General features: G+C 41.1%; 1 protein-coding gene across 3 annotated transcripts; it reads right to left on the bottom strand.

Annotated features, from left to right (window-relative positions):
• Positions 1-15: 15 nt before the first annotated feature.
• LOC133150248 (MYND-type zinc finger-containing chromatin reader ZMYND8-like) lies at positions 16-15,433 on the bottom strand. 3 transcript variants are annotated; one of them, XM_061272663.1, is made up of 22 exons: positions 15,198-15,433; positions 13,013-13,232; positions 12,683-12,918; positions 8,624-8,694; positions 7,792-7,952; positions 6,816-6,959; positions 5,846-5,959; positions 5,639-5,731; positions 5,468-5,555; positions 5,331-5,386; positions 5,175-5,252; positions 4,982-5,097; positions 4,403-4,878; positions 4,193-4,321; positions 3,962-4,117; positions 2,905-3,420; positions 2,413-2,817; positions 2,210-2,325; positions 2,001-2,081; positions 1,852-1,930; positions 1,234-1,473; positions 16-1,075 (listed from the first exon to the last, which is right to left on the bottom strand). In XM_061272663.1, the coding sequence occupies exons 3-22, from the start codon at positions 12,694-12,696 to the stop codon at positions 870-872; spliced, it is 3,339 nt and encodes a 1,112-aa protein (XP_061128647.1). In that variant the 5' UTR covers positions 12,697-12,918; positions 13,013-13,232; positions 15,198-15,433; the 3' UTR covers positions 16-869. The 3 variants fall into 3 exon arrangements, with proteins under 3 accessions (XP_061128647.1, XP_061128646.1, XP_061128645.1); XM_061272662.1 differs by having other exon boundaries at positions 6,816-7,037; positions 15,198-15,432; XM_061272661.1 differs by having other exon boundaries at positions 4,193-4,878; positions 6,816-7,037.
• Positions 15,434-15,749: the final 316 nt, after the last annotated feature.

The following is a 15,749-nucleotide window of genomic DNA, read 5'->3' as shown; positions in this document are numbered from 1 at the left end:
CAACGAGGACCAAAATATCGAGAACATGTTTATTTTCTTCACGAGTCATTTTACTGTATTTACAATATGTAAACAAGAACGACACAAACAAAAATTGGACATGCTCGTGTAATCATAACCAGCCAAAACATACTTTCTATTCAAGTATACACATTTCAAACAGTCTGACCGGAATTAACTTTAACTTTGGAAATACAGTTTAACAGACTTCACCCAGTACTGACATTCATGAATATTTTAGGTCAAATAAAAGTTCGACACATAAAAATGTGATTGCATCAAAACATACTATAAAACATAATAAATATTGTTTGTGTATCTTCTTACAAAAACTTTTTACATTTAAATGTTTTAGATTTTTTTCATAAATCACACAGTTTTTTTTTAGACCTGTACAATGTGGAATGAAAAAAATACCACTGACATAAAAAGGAAATGATTAAAAAAAAAAAGTTACAAACCCCAGAAAACTGATGCAACCATGGTAATTGAGAATCAACTATTCATGGCTGTTTCGGCATCTCACATGGTGTGATGATGAACGAAACAAACAAACAAAATACAGCCTTTAAGCATTTCCGAGCAGCAATGAACCATTTTAGTGTAACAAATATACTGCAGTTAGTTACCATCTTGTTTGGACAGGAAATTAAGTAGTAACATTTTGATAACAAAACTGCAGTATGGAAACATAGATAATCATTTTTGTTTTGTTAGAACCAAATTATGTCACAACAATGACGAATCAGCAAGGACCTTGAAATTAGGATGGGAACCAAAAGTATCACGGAGCAGACATTGAAGCGCCAAGTGTTACATCGCACGGTCCGCAGCAGCCTTGAAATACATGCCACAATGTGGAGTGACAGTTATGTCACAGTAACACCAGCACTGTCCTTGTTCTTATCAATATATGTGGGAGAGCTGCTTTTGTCGGATATGGATGATGATGATGAGGCGGGTATGGCTGTCCCTGTTGGGGCAGTCAGAGTTTGTGTGGCCGGGGAATTGCTTGTGGATTTGCCCAAAGTGTCTGGGTTGGGCTCAACTTCTGGTTCTTGTTGTGAAGCTGAAGCTGGGAACACCAAGAAGGACATAGCAAATCAATACAATGATAAAACACAAGAAAAAAATGTTTGGGGTTTTGAGCCAGCCAATAAATGATGACGAAAAACTTTATTTTGCTGATAATTAATCGCCTTAACTGGAAAGTTGGTTCGATGGACTTTTTACCTGACTGCGTGCAGGATTTCATGTGTTCCGGCCAGTGGGCTTGCTGGCAAGGGTAATCGCAGTAACTGGTGTTCCAACAACAATAGAAGATGGCCTCCTTTCTGCAGTTGGCGCACCACTGCTTTTTTTTCGTCTCATCCACAGCTTGCTGCTTTTCTAATTCCATTTGCTTTTTCACCTCCGCTATCAGCCTTTCTCTCTCCTGCTCCAGACTTTGCCTCATCTCCGCCATTGTTAGTTCTGTGGGATGGTTGTGTTGACAACAAAGAAATGTTTTCTACTCTCAGTAAACATCATCTTCATGTTTTCAGAACAGAAGGCATTATTTTTGCAAAGGATTTCAGAAATGTCTGCATTTTTTCTAGCACATCACCATGCGATAACATTTATAACTGATGTTTCATAAAAGAAATCCACGTGTTGCCAAACACAACCCTTAATTCTTAAATATATTGCATATTTTGTTGTCATTATGAAAACCTGATGTGCTAGAGGAAAAAAAAAAACACAAGATTTGGAATCGGCACCCCAAAAATATCACCTACTAAAGTGTCTCTAATTACAAAAAAAACCCTGTAGAATTTTGTTGACTGCTGTTATCCGCCATATAAAACATACCAAGATTGTGCTTCATCTCAGACAGCTCTTGTTGATGCAACCACTGAAGTTTCTCAATCTCTATCCTCAGCCGTCGAATCTGTGGAAGAACAAAAGTTAAAAGCAACTCTTGTAAGGTGACATCACGGGCAATCAAGGAAAACATTCACCTCTGCGATTGTATTTCCTGTAGTGCTTTTCGAAAGGTCGTTGTAGATTTCAGTCATCGTTCCTTTTATTGAGTCCATAATCTGCAAAGGTTTTGTCAGATCTTGTCAATGGTTTGAAAGAGTTTGAACAGTAAATAAATCGGAAATAACAGAGTAATCAAGCCCTTTTAGCAGTATTGAACTGCAAGTAGTCCGAGTTGAGGACTTACTTTGTTTGTGTATCTGGCTATGTCCGCAGCTACATCTGCAGAAGCAGTCGGGATTGGCAAGTCTCCCGACAAGTAAGAAGATGAGCCAGCACTCTGAGGAGAATCTTTCGATTGAACTAGATGGATTGAAGAGTAATAGAAAGATTTTAAATATGTTCACAAAAATATCCTATGAAGATCAATGTCCATGCGTGTAGAAACACCTTTGGCTGCTTGTCTGGTCTGGTAGCGTGTACTCGAAGAATTCTGCTGAGACTGACTTTGGGTCTGCACCTGCCCTTGCGACTGTGCAGTCGACTGCTCTGCCTGTTGCTGCTTCTGGACGTGACTTTTCTGAGAGGAAGTCTGCACTTTGGTAGGATTCCAAACCACCGCTCGCTGCAAAAACGTGTCTTTGGGCAACAGGGGGCGCTGTTTCTTCACTGCTGGCGAGGTTGACGCAACAGAGGCAGAGGGAGTGCTGGAAGTGCCGCTGGTGGTTGAGGCAGCACTGGGCGGACCAGATGCGGAAGTGGGAATGGCGTTGAGAGCACCCGAGGAAGACTGCAAGCCATCTTTCGGGGTGGAAGCAGCTGGTGCAGTTGCCGTAGTGGAATTGGTTACTTTTCCTGGGAAACAGCAAATATTGGGACAGGGTTCAAATGTTATTTTCCCTCAAAGTGCAATCATGGGGAATCATGTATAAAATGTTTTACCCTCCGATTTGACAGTATTGGCCTCTTTAGAGGTTTTGGTAGAAGAGCTACCCGTGTCTTTTCTTGACTTCTTCGAGTCACGGCCTCCGTGTTCATCTCCGAGGTCAATCACCAGCTCTCTTTCGGAATCAGAGTCTTGCTCTGCTGCTGATGTTGTTGCATTCGGTGTTCTGCTCTCTTCCGGGGCCTTTGGCTTGTCAGGGAGGGGCTGAGACTGGGTCATTCGGGGCTTTTCTTGAAGGGCCTCTTCTTGTCCGTTGCTGCCCTGTTTCTCTTTGAGCTGGGTTGCAGAGGTGGATTTTTCCACCATCCCTCCAACTGAGTCCTTATTCTCTGCTTCTGCATTTGCTCGGGGCCGCTTTCGATCCGCTTTGCCCTTTTCATCCTGTACAGAGCTTTTTGGCTTGTGCTCCTCGTCGCTGGCATACTCGCTATCGCTGGAGTCCGATTTCTCAGACTCGTCAGTGTCACTATGATCCACACCTTTATATACGTCTTCAGAAATCTCATCTATCCCTGCAGAAGAGGAATTTAAAAACACAGTTGATAATGGTATATGCTATATTGAGTCTTGACTTAATACAACAAGACTTAATTAAACAATGAGGTATTCGGTAATTTGAATATTGACAGATAGCAGTGTTCTGTTCCCATGGTGACGACACAAACAACATTAACCTACCCAAACGCAGTGAAGACTTTCTTTTATACACAAACAATAGCTTCTATATTAAGGGTCCTAACGTGTTTTACTGGTCCGCTGGCATTTGAATAAACGGTTGCAATGTCCATCGTCAACAACGCCTTTCCTTCCCCACCTTTACATTACAGTGAGGCAAAGCAAACTTATTTGTGGAGCACAATTCATACAAAAGGCAGATCAAAGTGATTTCCATCTACATCCAATTAAACATACAGCCAGAGACCCTCTTCTCCTTTGTTACAACATCTAAATTAGCGTACTTGTGCAGAGATTACCATAAGGTTACTCAATGCAGTTGCTTAAACTGATCTAAAATGTGGACAATGCAAGTTATAATCATGCGTTTGTAATTACCAAGTTGGGCCTTGCAGCTTTCAATAGTCTTGTCGAGACTCCTGATGGGTCTCTTTGGCGTGGGGAGGGCGGCTGGCCCCAATTGCTGCAGCTGTTGCTGTTGCTGCTGCACACTCTCACTCAACTCTCTCAGATCCATCTCGGCTTTCACTCGATCTGAAAAGAAAATTCTGTCATTCCGTTGTGGACATTTGTCATTTGGTTTGTGTGAGATGCGTTAGTGGTGCTGACCCAAGTTGAGATTGAGGATCCCACCCGTGGATGCCGGCCTCTCCTGCTTGGGCACCAAGCTCGGATTGAGTGGCTTTGGGCTGCCCGTCAAGCTGCCTGCTGGACCAACCTTTCCCGAGACAGGCGATGCTGCATTCACGACAAAACGTATCTTATCAATTTTACCTTTCCGTGTAAAGTGAGTGAGTGTAAAGCGAGAGGAGGAATTACCGGTACAGTCCATGGATTCCTCTCCGGTACTGTAGTGTAAAGCAGAATTTCTACTGGGCTTTTCTGTATCTTGCTCTCCGTCGGACCCCGTGTGAACCGAAGAGTTTGTACTCATCGGGGACCGAGGCATATCCGTCATGGAGACCCTCCGATTCATCCCACCGGTTGTGGAACTCTTACTAAGAACCATCTTCGGAGATGCGGTTAAATCAAAGTTAAAGCGCAGTTTATCGGGTTTCTCGGTTTTGACTGTACCGGCGCTGGGGTTCGAAGGATCCAGCAACATTTGGAGCTGGTTGTTGGGCGTGTAAGGAGTTCGAAATGGCGCGTAGTTAAAAACTCCAAATTTCTTACGAATGTTTTCTACATAAACTTCCATTTCTTGCATGGCACTGTTGAAAATGCTCTTTGTCTTCTTTACGGAGAAAGGGATCTCTTTGGACATTAGGTAGCAGTTGTTGATGGGCACCCAAGCTCTGCACAGAAAGGAAGACAACATTCAGAAGGATGTAACTCAACACAACTTAACCATACTTTGCTGGGCCTCAATAAAACCCAGACGGGAGTCTTTTAGCTCACCTGTCATGTTGTCCAAAAAAACGTGCATCAACCTGCCCATCCTTTTCCCGAAGAGCTTTTGCTGGCCAGAAGGGAAAGCCTTTGAGTTTAGCCCAGACCAATGTATGCGGCTGACTCTGTTGGTGTTGCAAAATAACATTCAAAATCAAGATTAAACACACACATATATTGTAAAATGATGCCAAAAACGTACACATGGCTCACAGAACCAGTTGTCCCTTTTTTGACAGGAAGACAGGTAGCACTCAGGGCATACTTCAATCTCATTCATCTTAAAAGAAGAGCACAGAGAAAGAGAAACATTACATTCATTCATGACTTACAAATGATTCAAATAGAGCATATTTACCTCGTGCTCACATATCTTGACAATGACTTTTGCTGTTGCTGTTAATTTATGATTGCCTGGAATCAATTGTCAAGTACAGTCAGCATGTGATTTTTTTCCAATTGCAATCATTTGCAAACATTGTATGAACTGTTTACCTCCGTTATAAATGATGCAGTTATGTAAGATCCACTTCATATCAGCAAGAAAGGCTTCAGTGCAGCCATACATTTTCTTCTTGATATTCTAGTTTGAAACAAGGGTGGGGATGGGGGGAATACTTCAATATTTTCCATGATTCTTTTACATAATAAATAAATGCATACTACCTTCTCTAAAGTCGACAAGTCCATGGGGTGAAAAATGTACTCAGCATAGTCAGGATGCTGTTCCAAGGACACAGGTTTCTGAAAGGGCTCCGTCTGCTCGTTATGAACAAATGTGGGGGGGGGGGATGGATTCGTCACAAAGAGTTTGGATATTATTTCAAGCTTATATTTCTCGCAGTTGCAATAACATTTCTACTGATGACTTACCCCAGGCTGCTTAATCTTTTGGAGTGCAAATTTGAGTAAGTAAGAGAGCTGGTCTATATTCAACATGGTCATGGCTTTGCTCTGTGTTTCAATGCATTCGGCAACTGTTATTCTCTGAAACAACAGGAAGCATTTCATGAAGGACAGATTAACAAGCAAGGACTGGCCTGATTGAAAATCTATATGTTCCATTAACTACTTTTTGTTTGGTGTACAAAATGACAATAAGATGATCATTGAAATGCTGCTCTGTACATTTCCCAAAACGCAAAAGTTTAGGTGCAACACATGAGAGTGATTTACTGAATTTACTCTTAACAAAACACAGCAGAGAGCCTGATCACCCATGACTTGCGCCAATTACATTTCTTATACTGGCTTACAATTAAAGATGCAACAATCCAATACTTATAGCAATATTAGCAAGTTTGTATTTATGACATGATTTTTTTTTTCTTATTTGCGTACACGTTTACATGCACACACACACACAGCTAGGCAATTAATCTAAATTTAATGGTGATCTCAACTTTAGCTTGTCATGACCATAAAAACAGACTTGTAGAAAATTATCATTGAGTTCCAAGAGTGGTATTCTTTCAAAGAACAAGTATTCAACACAAAAGCTGTCATAAGACATACTGTCAAGTAACTCAAAGGAATATATAAAAACTTCTTAATCTGTGAAGAAACAAATAACAACTTCCCCTAAGAGGTCAAAGCACGCACAGCAGGAACAGCGGGTGTTTTGTTTTTTGTTTTTTAATTGTATTGTATTGCTATGATCTTAATACACCATTTACTTTGTTATTGATTTAATAATTGTTCTCTCAAATTTAAAGTTGAGTTTTAGTATTTAAATAAATAGTACGTCTAAAAAAAAAAACAAATCAGTTAATGATTGTTTTTGTTAATTGGGATTTCAATCAATTTTTCCCTTAATCGCACGTGCACGTATCCACTGCGATACCTCACACTCAGGACAGAACCAGTCGCCCTCAGGCTCAGCTGGTAGTTTGAGGCACTTGGCGTGGTACACCCTGGGGCAGAGCTCACAGCAGAGCACCTGGCCCTCGCGGTGGCACAGCCAGCAGTAGAAGTCATTCCTGCCGTCCTGCGGTACAACATCAACAGGGTCTGTGGTGAGTGATGGCTGCTTCATATAGTAAAAGGGACCATGTCTTAGCTCTGACTGAAATGCAGGCAAGAGAAAAAAGGGGCAAGTTTCAAAAAACACGCAGGAACACAAAAAGGTGCAGTGCAACAAAAATAAGGCAACAATATGTACAGCAGGGTAGGCCAAGTAAGCAATGGTAGAAAATAAACTCTCAAGTAGCTCATCTCAAATAGCTGATCATGTGACACATTCAACAATGGGTCAAAGACAACTGGTTTAACAGGTTTACGGATGAGCGTGTCAAGATAAATGTTGATCGTTTGACATATCTTAGGTCCTGACTTACTAAAGCTACTAGATGCGGGCTAATACTGATTGTTTAGAAATAAACCTGTTTTGATAACAAATTGACTTTCCAAAAATATTGTCACGTTAAATCTTAGCTCCTACCAAGATCAAGCAGCCATAAAAAGTGATTGAACCAAAGTTGATGTCACATGTCAAACACTCTTAAAAACCACCAGGTGCAAATTATATCAAGTATACTAGTATAAAGGTAGAAATGCACTTTGCATTGACCATGCATTTTTCATAAAACACAGCAGGTACAAACACATTGTGTCCAACTTAAGTCACATTCAAACCTGCTTAGCATTTAGTATCACATACTACATGATATGCTACATCTTTCACTTTGGTTGCAGAACCAATAAAGAGCTTTTTAAAAACGTTTTGGATAAACGCTGCTGCTATTCAGGGACACACGTGCAGTCTAACCTGAGAAATCCACCCCCAACACACCAGATTTTGAAAGACTGGGTCCCATTACCTGGTCTTTGCTAGAGTTCATAGCTCCAGGTTTCTTTTTTTTCTTGAGTGGACTGGAGGAGGTGTCAGTTGGAGAGTGGCCATTGGACGAGTGGGTGGGACTGGAGATCTTCCTCTTTTGTGGTACCAGGGAGCGTTCTGCTGACCCTGGGGGATCAGGGGCTACAAACAGAAGCAGAAACAGGTCATCATACATGAGATGAAGGATTGGTAAACAATTGACTTCTTTGCTGCTTCCCAAAACACACAAAATGATCAAAACATTATAATTAGAGCATACGTGGTTGTTGTGTAACAAAATTATTATCATCATAATGACAGTAGTAATACTATAGTATGGCAATTTCTCAGTGTGGTTCTCATGTATTGTACGTTTCACACTAGAGTATAAAAAAAAATGCATTTCCATTTTTGTGTTGGGGCAAGTCTAGTTTAGCATGTCTGTCAAATTTAGTAGCTGTGCTATTCCTTGCTGGGTCTTTCAGTTGACACGGTGTCTGTTTTATTCATAAATACTACAACTTCGGATAATCCATCTAAATGATTGTAGAAAGTAAAAATAATGAATTGGATGAAATATAATAATCATGATGTTATGAATGCGAAAACACCAAAAGAAAGACAAAAAGGGCCCGTATTTTCTTTTATTATTGTTGTCGACGTTAGTGTTTTGCTGTCTGCTGATGAGGCTTCTGTCGTTTTCGCTGTGTTTTTGTACATCTGCAGTGGTTTTAAGTGCTCAGTGAATAGGACTACTCAAAATATATATTCACAGACAATCGGATACAGGCACTACAGTAAATGGAAACTGAGCTCTGAGACCTGTCACTTACCTTTAGACCGTGCCGTTGCCTCCATCCCTTCTACCACATCCGGCTCTGTCTTTAGCTCTTCCTCAGCCAGACTAAGAAGAACCAAGCAAGTAAAGGCGAGGACAGAAAGAGAGTCAGTAAGGGTGTTCCAAAACCATGGTGGCATTAACAGTAAACAAGTGGAACGCCACCTCGGGAATCAGGTTCCCCAGAGGATCTGTCAACAGCTTTCCACTGTTATACTGTACATTCATGAATTACATTACAGAATTTCTGAGAGTGCATATGGTCCTAGTTCAAGTCATTTTCCAGTCGTCGGTAACAAACCAGATGCAATTTGCTCGCCATGCGGAAAGAGAATGGCAACGGTCGCCATGGCAACCTCCCCGTCTATTCCGAAAGATAAACATGGCTTTAACATGGCATTGCTCTGTGCCTCCTTCCCTCAGAAGACATTATGGTTCACAGCGTTCAGTGCAACTGATTTAAAATATATTTTTTGAAAGCAACAGCTTCCTTACATTGGCCACGTTTTCATGTGAGAAACAGCAAGGGGTCTGAAGACTTACGTGTGCCATAATTTATCATCAAACATGTTTAATAGAGGACACACACAGGCCACATTTGACAAACTGACTTCCAAATTCCTTTTTTAAAATGTTATTACTTGAGATGAAAGGAACAGTTAAGAATGTGAAACCATTTGCTCCTCCTCTGAAAGAATGAGAGGGCTTTGCAACATGATCTTTATTCATGACCCCACAGACAACACTCAACTAGCAGGTCACCTCCTTGACCAGTGAGACTGCTCTGTGCACTTGAATCTATCGGCTACAGACCAAACATCAAGCACAATCCCAAGATAAGATTTGTATTATTTTTATCTTGTTCCCTTTTCCAACAGGCAATATCCATTCTCACAAAGTTGATCGACTCATTGGGTTACTGGCTCTGAATCAAAATTGCAATAAACATTCAAATATAATTCTATCATGTATTAAACCCACGCAAGCCCTTCATCCAAAAAAGGAACAAAGACAGTTGACAATATAGCAATCCACCATTGTCAAGACTGCACTTCCTACAAACATTCATCCGAGCAGACATTCTAAGTCGGCTTTTAAACTTTTCCAAAGAAATTTTCATTGTATCGTATAGGTCTGCTGTGGGTAGAGCAGAGTTCCTTTAATACTGTGGCACATGGGGATCTGGTTTCATCCCGTCAACAGTCACACATTCGCACATGCACACACCCTAACGCCTCCAGGGCCTTCCTCTTCCGGACTAACAGAACAAACAAGGCCCACACGAAAATAAGATCAACGCTAGCAGTGTCCCCCTGCTACATGCACGGAAGAGAACATTTGCCTTTGCCTGGCGATTCAGAGCTGCTCAACAAAAGGCCCGTGACCCCTACACACACACAGACACGTGATAGCCGTGAAAAGACATTCCTGAAAGAACGAGAAATTTAGCATGTAAAAAGTGTAGTGATCGAAAGGGCATTCTCAGATCAGCAGCTATGATCCATCACACGCGCAGGTAAATAAATCCTCGGCTGATTCTGGCATAAATTCCACACAGACGCACGCTCCAAAACACATTGACAGGATTCCTCTGTGCAAGTCGTACCTGACGGATAAAAAGGAAACAACCCTGACTCAGTGCCTTTATATTCCACTCCTGTGAGAGACGAGCAGGGTTCTCTCGTCACAGAAAATGGAGGCCACAGCTTGCTCCCCTCCCCCTTCTCCCCCATCCCCCACTCTTAGGCTCAGACTCAGATACTGGCACATCCATGCAGAAGGACCAGAAACCTCTGTGGAGATTGCAAAAAAAAAAAAAAAAACTGGTTAAAGTTAATTATGAAGATACAAGCTAAAAACATAGACAAAAGAATATTGGCAAAATGCCTTTTAAGCAAATATTCCCCTATCTTTTTTTTCTCATTGCCTTTGAATACAGCAGTCTCTCAACTACTACTCAATATGAAAAAAAATATTATTATAACATCACTATAAGTATAACAAGCACATAATTGAAGTAGTAGCTTCTCAAAAGAGCTGATTATTGTGTTATAAAACAAATGGGAAGCAAATAGGATTTCTAACTTCAACATAAAAACATCCCAACCGCCCTGCCACAGAAGCCTTATGGGAGATGATCAGGTTTGCATTATGGAACCCTCCTGTAACAACTGTCACTTGCTTTGTCGAAACGGACAACGGAGAGACAAATCAAGCAAGATATGTAATGAACATATGCAAAAAGTCAAGAATCCTTTTACAATGAAGAAATTTTGTAACGGTCTATTTTGTCAAATCAAAATACAAGTCCATTAGCTTTGCAACGTCAAAACAAGGCCTCATTAGCAAATAAGCTCAGAGTGGCTTGAATAGAAGAACAGAATTGACCTGGATTTTAGATAAGGTTGAATCAAAGATGGCTGTGGAATTTTCCAGAAGGGCCTTCTCGCTGCTGCTCTCCCTCTGCTTGTCAATCTTTAACCTCTGCTGCATTTACAATTGGCTGGAGGGCCAACGGGGTGGAACATTATTGGTCGGCTGAGTTATGCCACACGGATCACAGTGTGCCGGCTCCTCTCTTCAAAAGCAATTTTTTTTGCTGCAATGCAGAGATTACCCCCCTACACACACACACACACACACACGCACACACACACAAGACAGTTCATTTCCCCTCATTGTACCTTGTCTTTCTTGATTATGATAGCATAAGACAGAGAAGACTTTAAAAGGCCCTTTGGGAGACTATACGTGGATCAAATACAACCGCAGTGGCTTTGTGGAACAACTGGAAAATAAGATGCAAAAGGTTTGCTGCCAACATCATGACGTGCATTTACTGTCAGTCGGTGCAACACTATGACAATGGCTGGTTTAAGGATTGTAGTTATAAATAGGCGTTGGCATGACAAAGAAACATTCACTTTGTCGAGCTAATAAAATACAATGAATCCTTCATCTACATCTTACAGCCCAAGTCAAAAACAATACACCGTTGCTCTCTATTTAGAAATACAAAGTGACACCTCCTGGACTGTATCAATGATAATAAATTGATCTGTATTAAAGTGCAGGGGAAAAAAACACTACATGTGGTACTGACCTTAATAACCCCCAGGGATTTGCCAGGAAATTAAACCTACATTCACAATAAAGATGTTTGTCTGGTCATCTGTGCGAGGAGTAAAACATGAGCCGAGAAAAAGAGCCCCGAGCACAAAATGGCCACTGTGAGAGGATAAGAGAGAGGAAGAAGCAGTTTCACAATAGTGCAGCGCAGTCGGTGTTGCCTTGGAATGTAAACGCGAGGCCTGTGCCCGTAAATCAAGGAAACCGCCATGTTTGTCTTAATTTTTAAGGAATAATCGAAAGAGAATACACCCCAGACTTCAAATATACTTTGTAGGGGATCATTCCACATATATGGAAGGTAAAGCACAATCAAATGAGGTTTGCTTTCCATTTCATATGCCAACATATGTGGTGCAGCTTTAATACTTGCAAAAATTCAAAAGAATCATCCATGATAATCAACTTCTACTCCCCAGCGTGTCTACTCCCTGGCCTGGCATGATGCAGAGGAAAACAACATCGAGCCTACAAAGGGTATATAACAACCCCACCCCGCCTATTGCTGCTCCCAAGCCCCATCCCCCATTCTTTCTCTGCCAGGCTACAATACTGGGGAAGGCGATGTGGGTGCCATTTTCAAATCTAACAAAAAAAAACGCAAGAAAGAAAAAGGATTTGCAATGGTCCACTTTTCCTCCTGTATGGCAGCCTGCATGTCGGGGACACCCATGTGACCCTGAGACACAAGATAGAGAGCAAGGGTGAGAGTCATTACCCAACCCCCCACCCTCAGCCTCAGCATAGTGAAGCAGAGGCCTGGCGAGGCCTCCAATCCACCCCAGCTCCTCCTCCTCCTCCCCCTGCACACTAAACTGATTTCAATGTGTGCACATTCGTCCTGAAACTAACAGTCACCACAACAACGAGAAGGAAGCCATGCTGTAACGAGAGACTTGAGGTAGAATATAAAGACAGAGCTTACCTCTGTGGATGCATGGCTGCCTGACACACTGTTATGTCAACACTTAAAAAACATGGAGGACACTCTCAGCCCTCAGCCGGGGAAGGCTCCGCTCTTCAAGCAAGGCGATCAGGCCCCAGTGTTGTTAGCCCGATCCTGACTGGTTGCTCTCCGCGCAGGCAAGAAGATACGCAGCATGTGATTGGTCGAAATGTTTCCTGAGTAATTATCTTTGTTCAGAGCAGGCAGGGGCAGCGCTGTGAGTGTCAGAAACAGAGAATGAGAAATAAGCAGACTAGTAGGCCTAAAAAAAACATCGTAATAGGACTAATATGAACATTTTGGACATACAAACCACAAGTGAGCTGTTTCCAACAGCAGGTCGTAGTAGAAGTTGCCTTTTCTTTTGCCTCTGCAGGAAGAAATAGGATCACGTAGAGGTTGAAGCAAAGCACCAGCCGTGGCTACTCTGAACAAGCCTGATTTTTTTTTTTTATGGAGAGGGCCTTTGTTTAAACTCCTCCCTCCCTTCTGGCCATTTTCAGTGCGATGACAGGCTGGAGCTCTTCACCTATGACAAAAAAATACAGTCAGGATATGAACATATGTGCATAGTTGTTGTTTTTTTAACAAAGAGCACTGAAAGAATGATCGTGAGCTGCTCTTCACTGCATCTCATTTGTTTATCTAATAAAATTGTTAGCTAATGACAAAATTAACATACAATGGACTACCACCACTGGCAAGGGATGAGATTGCATATGACTGAGGCCTACTGAAATGCAAAAAGAGTTTTTTTTTTTCTCATACCCAAATATTTTGTCTATCGTGTTATGTGTCTCGTCACCGCGGGATAGAGAAAAACGTAATTTCGGTCTCTTTGTGTGTTGTGACATGTGGAGAGATTGACAATAAAGCTGACTTTGACTTTGACTTTTTTTGAATAAACACTGATAAAAAATTCTATGTTTTCCATGAAATGTGGAGGTAAAATGGGAGGAAACCCCAATTAGATAAAAACAACAACAACACAAATCCACGGGTGCCAAACTGCAAGTCTGTGCACTTTTGTTTGGGGCTTAAGAAATTACTCATTAAAGCAAAAAAATATTGTGTGCGAGCGTGTGTGTGGGTGTGTGTGCGTGCGTGTGTATGTGTGTGTGTGTATATATAGCTACTGGATAGGGGTGGGCAGATGCTTAGTGCACTTACTTTTTTTTCACCTATGTTCCCCTCAGATGAATTGCACGTTTAAGATCTTGCAAAAAAAAACAACTGCAACCTTTACTAAAAATAGTATGATTCTGAGACATCTACGTGTACTCTCTCTTGCAAACACCAGGCTTAGATATGAATAGGTAGAAACGGGACAATCCTTCCGAGCTGCATGCCAAGGACAATGCTAGATTAGTGTCCCGTCTGTTGAGTGGGACTTAATGTGAAACTAACATTTAGGTGGTCTTCTTAAATTAATATTTTCAGATGAATCCTTCCGTGTTTCTCATCCCCAAGTAGGCACTTGGAATTTAACCGATTATCACATTAGCATTCTCATAACCAGGGTGCATATTCATATCATAGCTTTTGAAGCCACAGCCTCAATTTCTTCCGGTTGTCACAACCGCCAACAACCCAAGCTGTGCAGGAAATTAAATGTTATGGGGATTTATGAATATTTTCGAAAAGTAAACAAAATGTTCAAATAAATCACTCTGGGGGAACGAAACCCGTAGTAACAAAGGATTACTGCTACTTCAGCCTGTATGTCACAGAGAAGGTTAATGGCCTTAATGTTGTTGTTTTTGTAAGTGTTAATTCAAGGTCACAGTCACAAAGACATTCGTTCGCCAAATATTTTAACAGTTTTTGTTGCAAAGAAATTTGGAACAGGTTGTTATAAATTTGTGTTGTGGTCATTTTTCTGCCACTAAGTGGCATTTGTGTTTCAAGTTGGACATTAGTGACACTAACAGATTTTTTTACATTTCAAAACAAGAGTAAATAAAGTATAAAACTCATTCATTCATTCATTGCAAACTTGAGTTACAGTGGCACCTTTGCAAAATAATGTATTCCCTTTTTGTTGATAACAATGTTAGGGATACTGTTTGTTAATAATGATCAGTGTGTTTATTTGCATAAAATTACCTTGCCACATATTTATACTGCAAACAATAGAATACAAGTGATTTGAATAGATAAATACATGTCACAGAATTGAATGACATTCTCAAATTAGAAACTACAAGTAGCAGGCAATGTGAGCCACTATAGTGGAGCTAGAACCTACAAATTTGCCATTAAGGGTTCGTTCACTTACACGAAATAATATCAAATGAATTCTAAACGTTTTACGGTAAGCTAAAGCAGCACACCGACCCCTAGCAACCAAACAAGGGAGACAATGTCAAGCGACTGCAACTCAATAGCTAATACCATACAATAGCTTTAAAACATTTCAGATGCAAATTTAAGAATACTACGCAACCATTTAAATTCACAAATAGTATGCATTGTCAGGGGGGAAAATGGTTACCTGAGTGCAGCCGCACGCAGGTCGCTCCATTGTTTACCTGATCTCGGGCATTCGATCGTATCGATTGGCTGATCGATAGGCTACTCTGCTTCTTACAATCACTTGATTCTGTTGACAAAACACAATGGAGGTACAGGATGAAGAATCAGGAAACTAGCAAAGATGGAAAATAAGCAATGAAAATGGCAACAGGTAACTCGGTTGGCTCAGGCTTTCTTGGTGGTGGTAGACATCAAGCTTTGACGAACCCACAGCCCCCCCTGCTGGTGGGAGCGACCACTTCCATAACACGCCTCGTGGCTCATTTATGACTTTAGATATTGTTCATAATTATTTTTTTGTTGGAAAATCAGGACACTATAAAATACCGAAGGAGTCAGAAGATGAGATTCAGTTTGATGGGGGGCGGGGTGTTAATTGACAAAATACTTAAACTAGTATGTTCGACTCATTTGCATGAGTCCTGACATTTTCACATCAACACTAAAAACATAATGAAATAAAATACAACAAAACGTCAAACATGCTCATCCGAGATATTAATGTGTAAAT

This window comes from Syngnathus typhle, linkage group LG2 (assembly GCF_033458585.1).
Source record: "Syngnathus typhle isolate RoL2023-S1 ecotype Sweden linkage group LG2, RoL_Styp_1.0, whole genome shotgun sequence".
NCBI lineage: Eukaryota > Metazoa > Chordata > Actinopteri > Syngnathiformes > Syngnathidae > Syngnathus > Syngnathus typhle.
Note: the sequence above shows the minus strand (reverse complement) of the source record. Positions and strands in the feature narration are given on the sequence as shown.

What these genes read in the sequence shown, in the direction of transcription:
- LOC133150248 (XM_061272661.1), bottom strand. An exon ending in ACTGGTTCTGTGAGCCATGT is followed by an intron (nt 5,098 to 5,174) that starts GTACGTTTTTGG and finishes CAACACCAACAG; the next exon opens with AGTCAGCCGCATACATTGGT. An exon ending in TAGCCAGATACACAAACAAA is followed by an intron (nt 2,082 to 2,209) that starts GTAAGTCCTCAA and finishes AAACCTTTGCAG; the next exon opens with ATTATGGACTCAATAAAAGG.